The sequence below is a fragment of the Cyprinodon variegatus genome, unplaced genomic scaffold (assembly GCF_000732505.1).
Source record: "Cyprinodon variegatus isolate N-32 unplaced genomic scaffold, C_variegatus-1.0 Scaffold41, whole genome shotgun sequence".
In the NCBI taxonomy this organism is placed as follows: domain Eukaryota; kingdom Metazoa; phylum Chordata; class Actinopteri; order Cyprinodontiformes; family Cyprinodontidae; genus Cyprinodon; species Cyprinodon variegatus.
The window spans coordinates 948,863-960,549 of NW_015150494.1; the positions used below are offsets into that span (position 1 = coordinate 948,863).

The window sequence follows — 11,687 nt, forward strand, 5'->3', positions numbered from 1 at the left end:
CTGTTGTCGGGCAACATGCGGCAATTTATAAATGTCTTAAATCAGGCTAATCCGTGACCTCTGCACTTGGCCAACACGCCCCCAAGAAAGAGCTCTGATTATCATTTTCAACCTTATCGTTAAAGTTTTCAGAGATTTTGTTGAATAAAATCTCTTTCTGGCTGCAAGCTGAAGGGGCTCAAGGTTTTTAAGCTGTTAAGGATTAATAAAACAGCATTGCATTTGAAGTACTGTATGTAATCCATGTTACAAAACCCACTTATAAATTACATATGAATCCTCTCAGAAGCTCACTCTGTTCTAAACCAGCAGAATAAATAGATACCTTAAGCTGCATCAACATGGATCTAATTGAACATTAGCATGGTTGCATGGTTTTGGCAGCCTCAGAAACATCCTCTACTGAATAAAAATAGATCATTATAAGTTCAAACTTATGCTATGATGAAGGCTTTCTGCAAAGGTCGTTTCTGGGAGTGAAATATGTGCAAAAACAATCAGATCTACCAGGTTCACAGTCAGTGCAGGAGTAGAAATTCAATACTGAGAGCCGACTAAGAGGATACATTAATTAATTCTATTTATCTGGGCATAAAGTAATACATTTATTGATTTGAAAACAACACAAAATCCTTCTTGATTTTGAAACGTCTCAAACTTTTTAACTTGATAATATATCCTCCCTTCTTCTCTCTCTCTAGATGAGCTTCCTGTTTATTTTTCCCTGAAACATCACAGTAGCGTGTTTCTCCATGAAACACACGGAGCCGTGTTGCTTTATAAGGGGGGGGGGGGACATCCTGCTTCAGGGAGACAGCTCAGTGCGTCCCTCGGACAGACACAGAGCCAAGCTGTGCCTACAGTTTATAACTAAACACACACACAGGAGAAACAGAGCAGAAACGGAGCTGAAAGGCTGCAGTTGAAACCATTTCTCTGACCTGAAAGAATCACCCAGAGATGATCTTCCTGTTCAGACTCTGGGCGCACACAGGTAACAATATGCTGCTTTACGCAAACTCGGATTCAACCAGATAGATTTGAAGTTTCTTCGATGGAGGACTTATTAACCCAGTTTGAATCCCTTATTATGACAAGAATCTGATGAAACATGTCAAACGTATATCTGGTAAAGTAACAGGGAGAGGATCTCATTTTAAACCTCAGCGTATGACATTTTACAAATATTAAAAAAAATCTGAAATGTCCCGTGTGCATCTGTACCCAGGCACCTGAGGGAATGATGTGCAGAGCCCCTTTGGTGCTGCAATTACAGCTGCAGGTCTTCTAGGGTATGTTTCTACCTGCCCTGCACATCTAGAGACTTTTGCCTGTTTCTTTTTATTTACATCAACCATTCAGTGTCTCCTACAGAAATTCAGATTCTATGTGATAAAAGTCCTTACTGTTACATGAGGTTGCAGCAGCACAGGTTGCGTTTAAAAGGTGGCATTGTCACATTATATGGCAATACGAAAATATAAAAACCATTTGAATCTTAAAAAAAAAAAAGTAGATTATTTACACAAAGCACCAGTTCTGATAGGGTTTTTTTTTTTAGCCCTTTTTCAGACTATATGGCATTCTAGCACCAGGTGCGGTGAACAGACAAACAGAAATGTCAGCTGTGCTGCTGCCATCAACACCTTTGTTTATAAATGTTGGAGATCGGCCTGTTTTTCCAGTGTAGTCCTGTTTCTCTGACTGTGACTGGCTGGATGTGCTCTCTTCATCCTCTGACATGGGAGCATTTGGAGTGTTTTTCCTGGATGGTGCCGCCTTTTACAGCTGCTTTTTGTATCTGCCACTGGAAAAAATCTAAATCCAGATAAGTAATTTTTTCCCCAAAAGAAGTGCATTTGTTCTTGGATTGAGGAGATAAAAGATACATTTTGCCAATGGAACAAGACAATTTACACTTGAAATAAGAAAACATAATTGCATTGTCTTGTTCCAAGTGTATATTATCTAATTATCTTATTTTAAGAGTAAAAATACTCACTCCATTGGCAAAGTATCTCATTTACCTGCTCAAATTAAGGATAAATACACTTAATTAAATGTTTTTTTTTTTTTTACTTATTTCAAGATCTTTTCGGTCTCCTTGAACCCCAGTCGGCCTCAGCAGATGGCCGCTCACACTGAGCCTGGTTCTGCTGGAGGTTTCTTCCTGTTAAAAGGGAGTTTTTCCTCTCCACTGTCACTACAAGCATGCTTAGCATGAGGGATTGCATTTGAGTCAATGAGTCGATGCAATCTGGCTTTACTTAGATAGAAAACTGAATCAATTTAACTGGATGTCTCTTTAAAGTGCCTTGAGATGACGTGTTGTGAATTGGTGCTATATAAATAAACTAAATTTAATTGAATTTGCAGTGGTCTAATACTGGTTGCTTGCTCAGTGCTCCTTAGGGTGTTTAAAGCTTGGGAAATCTTTTTGTATCAAAATCCAAATTAAATCTTCTGCACAACAGTATCTTGGACCTGCCTGGTGTGTTCCTTGTCCTTCATGATGCTCTCTGCGCTTTAAACAGACCTATGAGACGATCACAGAGGAGGTGCTTTTATACAGAGACTTGATTCCACACAGGTGGATTCTATTTATAATCATCAGCCCTTTAGTCCAACATTGGATCATTCAGAGATCCTCACTGAACTTCTGGAGAGAGTTTGCTGCACTGCATGCTAAAAAAGTTAAAAATATCCAATAAGTTTCATTCCACCTCATGATTTTGTCCCACTTGTCGTTTCTTCACTACAAATTAAAATTTTATATCTTTATGTTTGAAATCTGGAATGTGGAAAAAGGTTGAAAAGTGCAATGTGGCTAAATATTTTGACAAGGCTATGTATATTTAAAAAGTCATGAGGAGACTAGAGCTCTTTAAATGTTGAGATAAGGAACCATCTTACCAACCATTAGCTTTCACACACAAAGTTTATAACATGCATTTCTTTCAGCCCACCATCTGCAGCCGTCCCAGTTATCCAGGGAGGATGTCCACATGTTTTAGGGACATTGGGTCATCCTTTTAGAAGTGCATCTGTGAAGTCAGGACCTAATGTTGGATGAGAATGCCTGGTTTGCATTTTCAGCTTAATTTTAATGGCAAATCTGTCCCATCAGGTAGTAAGGCCTTAGAGTAGGTTGATCAAGATTTTCAAAACTTTAGAAATGAAATTGCCAGCGATAGTATCTAGGTGTTACTTTATTGTATGTCTCGAACCATGTCCGTTGGTTGTGCTGTTCTTTTTAAATCTCTTTGCAGGTGATGAAGCAGACTGAAAATGTTATATCATTATCGCCCTTTAATCTCCTCATTCTTTCATCTTTTCTCCTTTTTTCCCGTTTTTCCTAACCTGTTCTACTTACATTGCAGTGTCCATATAATCTGTAAAACTCCCTGCATAATTATAATAAAGCTATTTATATGCATAAATCCAGCGTAACAATATGGAAGTAGCCATACTGCTTGAACCTGACTCCGCCAGATGGATTTGCTCCGCATATCCATCTGGAAACCTTCCGTTGAAGTAATTTTGGGAAGGGGCGAAAATACTGGTTAGCTGATTGGCCTATGTTGGTGATAGACGGGCCAAATAAACCAATCAGATCAACGAAGCATACGACGTACTAACAGAGCGACGACGAAAACACAACCACAAGCCAGGCTACTCTTGCCGAAACCAGTCGGGAGAAGAGCAAAAACATCTTTTCCTCTGAGAAAAGCCTCCAGAGCAGTGTTTTGCTCTTCTTTCAGTGAAGAAATACTCTGTAATTCCGATAAAACTTGCTCGATAGCCACGCTAACGCTAGTTTCATCTGCTGAAGCCGCCATGTTCTTTAGACTGAACTGTCGCGCTTCTCGTTGCGTCACACCTCAACCCGCCTCAAAGCCAACGCTGATTGGACGTTCGTTTGGTGAACGGCTCCAAATTTTCTTTAACGGAGAGTCTCCGGACTGATCTGCGAGTGAAACCTTGAAAGCTTGCGAGATCAGGATGGTCTCATGAGGCTAGTACTGCTCCACTTGTGAAAGTAAAATCTGTTGGGCTCTTTTTGGCATCACGGCAATCATTCTTATTGCCACATTGCCAGACAGGACAACTGAAAAAAAAAAAAAAAAACAGAAAATAAATGAAATTGTCAGTTGTGCTTCGGTGGCGCAGTGTCTAGAGAGCACGACCCATGTACTGAGGCCTTAAGGGCTGGGTATACTCCCACAAAAGTGTGTCGCAGGTATGATGCAGATACTTTTGATTTATGCCCAATTGTGAAGCGTGGTCTGCTCTATGTTGTTCTACGCCACAAAGCAACAGGGACAATCACAAACTAGCTGTGGAGCAGATGTAGATTTGACCAATCAGAAGCCTCCTCTCTGCACTGTCTGCGGTCACCTATAATTTTAGAGAGGTGTCTGCGGAAGGAATTGGGAGGCATATCTGCATTAACTACAGCACACATGCAGACAGCATGGTTTCTGAACATAAACCAGCCATTATAGAACGCTGGGACCCTTTTTCCACCTGGAATTCGCTCTTTTTCGCCCTCATGTCCCTCCGTAGTCACACAAACCTGGCCCTTGCATTTTTCCACTTCCTTGCCGCTTGGACTGTGTCTAGAACCCACAGCTAGGTCCTGATTGTTAGGGGTGAAGAAAAAAAAAATCGATTTGAGCTCAAATCGCGTTTCTAACATTTAAAGATTCAGAATCGATTCTCGTTTTCTTTAAAAACGATTTTTTTTTTGTGGGTGCGGATGTGCCTTATCAGGCACCGTAGTGTTTGGCGAAACCAAAGAGCAGCGTGAGCTATGCACAGGCATGCAAGCGTTAGCCTAGCAGGCTACAGAGTGGTGTGTAGTGTTGTGTAAGCTACTGTGTTTGTTGCCGCTAAAATATGGAGGACAAAGAAAAAGAAATTAAACCGCCTCCACGGTCTTTAAAAGCAACCATTTGGAAACAGTTTGGATTTTACATCATCATTTACTTTATAAACATTTACTTTATAAATGTACTCTTCTTTCATGCGAGCAGACTGGAATAGATCCTGAGAATAGGGCTTGGGATCCGCGTTGCATTGTGGGACGTGGCGGCCATGTTGAATGCTATGCCCTGATAGCATAGCTCCGATAGTATAGCTCTTATACCGTAGCTCTGGTAGCATCGCTCCGAAAGCACAGCTCCGACACAACGTTGTGAGAGAAAAAAAAGATGTTAAAATCCCGAAAAGGATCTGGAATTTACCGGGATACACTTAATAGAGAAGCCAGGGACCGGTATGTTGAAAAAGAATCAGCATTATTAATAATTTGGATCCATATGAAGTTCCAAACAATGAGTGGAGTAATCCGTACAAAGGTAAGTCATAGGCAGTAGTATGAGCAGCGGTAAAAGAGGCATTCAAGATGGCGGTGACGCAAAGTGCTTATGTCATGATGACCAAGCCCTATCATTTTGAATCGTAAATTAATCGTTTCTGAATCGAATCCTTTGGATTTAAAAGAATCGGAAATAAATCGAATTGTGGCCCCAAGAATCGATTCTAAATCGAATCGTGGGAATCCCAAATATTCACAGCCCTACTGATTGTCCCTCTTGTGTTGCGGCGTGGAATAACCTAGCACAGACCACGCTTCACAATTGGGCATAAATCAAAAATATTTGCCTCATACCTGCGACAAGCCCACTGCAACACACTCCTGCGGGAGGATAACCAGCCCTTTAGAGTCGGTTGATCAAGATTTTGCAAACTTTTGAAATGAAAATTGTCCAAAAGGTGGTACGGAGCAGGCCCAAATACAGAAGCAGAGAAATGCATTAGTGGGTATACCAAACTTCAAAAACATTCCCTGTTTTTCCTCCATAATAGTCCTGAGATGTAGATTTTTAAAGTTTAACAGACGTTCAGCTCAGCTTCCAATGTGCGTGTCTCTACAGAGAGTCAAAGTAACACACAGATGGCCGCTGGCCTCCAGTCAACTGAAAGGAAGCTGGAAAGACACAAAAAGGAATAAAAAGAACGATAAAGTTACCCCCGAAAAAAAAAATATATATATATATTTTTTTTTATCAATTTAGCATGAAGTTGTAAGCATGTTGCATTATGCAGGGAGCTTCCACAGAGGAGCTCCTGAGGATCTAGTTAAAGCTGGCAGCTACAACAGTGCTCTGTTCGCATGAGCGAACATCAGTACAAGTGTTCATTGCTCCTGAGATTTCCTAGCAGAGTTATCTCCCTTACCTCACAATCTGACAGGAGGGTACAGGCCATTAAAAATCCTGATTAGCCAGACCCGAACCCCCCCACTACACACACACACCCACCATTAACATCTTATAACCTCCCTCCCCCCCATCAATATCGACCCCGTGTGAATCACCCTGAGCTACAGCAGCATCATTTACCTTCATCTGACCCCAGGCATTTGAAAAGCATTAATCACCTGTTTTTATGCCAGCTTGTTGGATGTGTTGAAACTGGATGTGTAATTTGTTACGCTACCAGGATCCAAGCACCGTCTAAGTGCAGGAGAACCGCAGAGAATAACCTGTGCTCTCTCTGATTACACAGCCGCACTTAAAGCGATAAAAAAAAACACACATCTTTAAACCAAACAGGCATGCCAACCTTTTTTTTCTTTTTAAAAAATCATCTTTATTTTGGTTCAGTCAACAGTTTGTTCATTAAAAAAATATCACTATATATCTGTTGAATTATTGCTCATAAACATCTCTGCTTTCTAAAAACAAACCTGCTCTATACAGTGACAATAATCCCTTGTAAAAACATCAGTCTAAAAATAGAAAAACAGCTACGATAACAACATAATTATCAGTTTAATTTGATCTCCAGCAACACATCTTGCTCTCACAGATTTAGCACCCCAAACACACATTTCTTTAGCTAGTTAAAAAAAAAAAAAAAAGTGTTCAGTGTCTCTTAACATGACTTTGCCTGGAACACAATGGCGCCTCTGTGCACGCCAGCTCTGTGTCCTGGAAAGGTTTTACACAAAAAAACGACACCTGAGATTTCAAGCTATAAAGTGACCTCCAGAGACGCGCTTGCATTTATAGCTCTGTAAAGTCCCAGCAAAATAATAATAAAAAAAAACATTCAGAAACTTTTGCTCATTTACTTTCATCACTTTTTATGCATCTGCAATAAATATTTACCAGGAGCCTGAAGCGGACATGCTCAGCTCAGAGATGGAGGACCCTAAAACCTCATAAATGTGCTCATTAACAAGATCTAATCCATTTTTTTTTATGTCGGGCTTCTCAAACTCTGGTATTTGTGTTGCCCTTAGCTTTACTCAGAAGAAAATTTAGTATTAATTAGCATACTTGCAGAAAATATATGAACAAATTAGGTGAGAGGCATCAACGGTTAAAAAAAATAAAGATGAGATGTTTAAGCAAAGTTTAAGCAAATTAATGTTTGTTTTGAACTAAAACATATTAAAAGACAGCAAGCAGCTGATCAGAAATCCAGAAAAAGATTTGGAAGTCTAGTAGCATTAGCGTAGCAATAAGGCTAACTGCAGTTAGCAACAAGGTATATAGCTAAGGTATATTTTATTGCATTTTATTCCTTTAAACTCTTCTCCAGTGCTTTTGCTGATGGAGGTCATATACATGCTCACTACATTCATACGTTTGAGGGCAATTTAACAAATGTAAAATTGTCAGAAGCGCACCAATCTCTTAGCAAGGTAGCCATATTGGAGAAGCCATATTGGAATTTGAGAAACTTGTGATTTTTCCACCCAGTATTCCACCATCTAGGGATATATCTGTCATATTTTGGTAGTTTAATCTTGGAAATTAGGTGTTCACTTTAGTTAACCTTGAATATTTAACTAAATCACGTCTAATCAAGTAGAGTCAATCACAACCATGCTAGTTTGTCTCTTTCAGTAGAAATGCAAAGAGATAATAAAAAAAAAAATGTCTTGCAAAGAAATAGAAACTAAACCTTTTCAGCTCAATTGGGTCTGAAAAATAATGTACTAGTTGGGAATTTAAAATTTAGATTGTTTGAGATTAGCAATTGCCCCAGATTAAATACTTCCATTGGTAGGACAATGTCGTAGTAGCTACTGAGGGAAAAAACAAAACACTCAAAGTTATCCATTTTGGGTCTAACTTAAGAGTAAAATTATGTTTGAGGGAGCAATGTAATAAGTCTAAGAAGAACAATTATCTTGAAATATGTTTTAGGTTTATACAGGCTGTGATGGAGAGAAAGAGACTTTAGGGAGATAACAAGAAGGCTAAATAGAACACAGCACTCTCATCTGTGTTTTTTTCTACCTGTCATAAAACATGATTGAATTGGAAGTTTTGGCATAAGGTTAGGATCTAAATTGTCTAACTTGGGTTTTAGTGATGCTAACAATGCTAATCGCTGGAAATGTAAATATAAGCCATAAGTAGTAGATCTTTACAGGTCTGTATGCATTAACAGCTCATTTTATAAAATCTATAAGCCAATCTAAATAATGCCAGATCCAAATATGGTCCATTAGTCTCTATAAAATCTATCTTTTACATTTTGTAAACTCGCATGCAGGTAAACGCTGCTTCAAGCAGATGCATATATCTGTAATTAAAAACAAATAGGTAGCGTAGGTGTCTAATACGTACATTTAAGTCAATATAGATAACAAAATGCTAAATTTGTATTTGTTGGTTGTCGTCATCATCAGATGCTTAATCTGTGAGAATAAAAATTTAGAAGTTACAAGAACAAATCGCAAATTTACGAATATGGATCTACAACCCTTGATGAAGCTGTTACACTCCTTGCCAGTAGGTGGCAGTAATGCAGCTGAAGGTTGTTCACCAACAAATATTAATAAGAATTACAGAAAGGGAACATAAAACCATCAATGTTATATCTTTGCAGAATTTTTTTTTGATACACGCAGTAAAATGTTTTTTAACTCTTGTTTAAAAAGCAGCTGGTATATAAGTTTAGGGTGCATGATCGCCACCATCTGGCAAGGAGTGTAAAAGATTCAACAGGCGTAGATTCATTTTGTACGCTTGTAATTCGTCCTCATATTTTTGCTCATTGTAATCTTACGGATGTGGATCTGATGTATCCATGCACTGACAACTAGGAACGTTTATTTACATTATTGACTTACATTTACAAACCCAGACATCTACACGTCTGTTTATAATGACAGTTATCTTACCCTGTGCTGCAGAGATGACATAACCATCAGCAAAATAAGCTGGAGTATCTGCACTTTTATATGCTTTAGAGCAGTGAGGAGAGCAGCAGCCATAACTCTCTCTAGTGGTCTGTTTTCTTATTTTGTGCTGTGTTTATATTAATTATTAATGTTAAATTGATTAAACAAATCAATTTTACTGCTGCTTATACTAAAAAAATCTCTTTCACATTTGTGCACCTTACTGGGAAAACATTCTTCTGAAAACATGGCTATCCTGTGATTATTGTTTGTTTCAAATTGTAAATAAACAAAAAAGCTAACACCAAGAAGCTCTGTGGGTCACTTTGACTCTAACTCTATGGAGTCACAAAAGGTTGTTTGTTTTTCGTTCTGGATATAATGCCGGTTTAGCAGTGGTTTAAAAAAATTCTTTCAGCAATGCTTCCCTCTGAACTCCAAAACTATGGAGTGAATTTTGTCCCATTATTGTTGCAAAAAACACCTTTTGTAAATGGAAATTTAAAGAATGAAAGGAAAACGTAAAAAGAAAAGAGCAAATTTAATTGAAAAAAAAAAAGTTACATTTTTATATATTTTTTTCTAATTTTTTTATAGGAAATCTGTATAATGTAACTTGAATAGAATGCAATTAAAAAGTAAAACTCAATCTCAAAAAGAGAAATTAAGAAAAAAAAAATTTGGAAAAAATTTAACCTGAGAAAACTACAAAGTCACTCTTAAAACCCTTTCTTATCAAAAAGCTTCTCAAATTTGTATTTCTGGATTGTATTATTTTTCAAATTTTCAGTGAAAAAGCATGCTATTCGATTTCAACAATAATGGAACAAACTTCCCTCCATACACTGAAGCAGCACAAAAGATCCTGGGAGCAACAGTTACGGCGTTGGGTTTGACTCAAGCAACAATGAAAACAAATTCAAAAATCTGCAGCACATTCATTTTTGCCATCCAGTGTCTGTGAACCCATGGCGGTTCGGGGTTAAAAAAAAAAAGTCTATAATTATACAAAGAAAAGAAAAACACAATCAGCAAACATTTTAAACCAAGTTAAATTCTATACATGGTGATCCCAGCCTCTTAATCAAGTTTGACATTCATCTAAGGCAGCTTTTGTCTCGGGCTGCATAGAGGATGCTGTTAGACAGCTAGAGGGAATGTGAGTCATCCAGTGTCGCTCCGTACACAAACATAAAAATAAAAACATGACGCCGTACCCTTATTCATTCCTTTTGTTATGTGAATGATTAAAAATAAAATCTGCTGCAGTGACCCATCATAAAAGATTGATTCTTTCATTATATTAACAAGGCCATAGAATCTAAGACTGTATATTAGAAACATCCCAAAAGATGCATCCAGTTCTGCTGAGTGCTCCCTATCTGCTTAAATCTACAATAACTGTTAGGATTTAAGAACAGAGGAGGATACAGAACTAAAGGTGACCTGGAAGAAGCAGAAAAATACAGTTTTCTTTGCCCTCTGTACCCTGCAGTGGCGTTTCCATGACGTCTAAAACGAGACATCGCTTTCATCAGTCAAACATAAAGAATTAGTGAAACTGCGGCGGTGCGTAGGTGTTCCTTATGAGGGGAGCATTGACTTTCGAGTCTTCGGAGGAGGTGGGGGAGGCTTGCTCTCAATTTTCACAGGTAATGGGGGACTGAACTGTGGGGGGGGGCAGAAGAAGGTTTGTGTTAAGACTAAAATAAAAAAATAGGTTTTTTTCACATTTACTCGTCATTAAATATGCATTAAGGAGGAGCTGACTGAGCAGACGTACCTCTGTAGAGATAGCAAAGTTGTCAATCTCGTGCAGATGTTTCTTTGGAGGCATGGGTGGGGGGGTCCCTGGGGTGTCAATAGTATTGGCATCGTTGTCGCTGAGGAGTGATGAATAACCTAGTGGGGGTGGGGGGGGATAAAAAGCTCTTCAGACCACATCCATCTGTTACTATGTGTGACCTGATTAGCTCTGCAGACCAGAATATGCTTACACACCGGAACGTCTACCAGATTCCCTCTTTTTTAGTGTGGAAAGCATAAAGTTTAAGAGCAAGAAAAAAATGAAATAAGAAAAAGATGGTGGTTCTTCTCAGAAGATACGTACTGGAGCTGCGCGGCGTGTTCGCCGAGTGCGGGGAGGCGGGGAGAGGGCTGAGTTGGTTAGACAGGCTGAGCTGGGATGAAACGCCGTGGTAGAGGGAGAGGGTGAGCCGTCTGTCACCGAGCTGTAAACTTTTGGGTCGCTGCTGCTTCTCTGGAGAAACCTGAGGAAAACAAAATGGAAATCCAAGTTCACCAGGAAAGTTTGTTTAAATTCAAAATTATTGAAACAATCTCAGTTCAGGTGAATGAAAACGACAGATGGTTATTAAAACTGAACCCACACAGACACCATACAGATCTACTGAGCCCCCGTCACTTCTACATTCAGAGGGAAATAAAGTCCGTCTGCGTTTAACTCCACCTGAACCTT

At 38.9% G+C, this 11,687-nt stretch overlaps 1 protein-coding gene across 1 annotated transcript in view; it reads right to left on the reverse strand.

Moving 5' to 3' along the window:
* Positions 1-9,549: 9,549 nt before the first annotated feature.
* dock5 (dedicator of cytokinesis 5) overlaps positions 9,550-11,687 on the reverse strand; it is a 128,772-nt gene continuing 126,634 nt past the window's right edge. The window contains exons 49-51 of the mRNA XM_015370075.1: positions 11,319-11,478; positions 10,992-11,110; positions 9,550-10,876 (exon numbers count right to left, since the gene is read on the reverse strand). Of these exons, the coding sequence (XP_015225561.1) occupies positions 10,793-10,876; positions 10,992-11,110; positions 11,319-11,478 (363 nt within the window). The 3' untranslated portion in view covers positions 9,550-10,792. The remainder of the gene's footprint in view (positions 10,877-10,991; positions 11,111-11,318; positions 11,479-11,687) is intronic.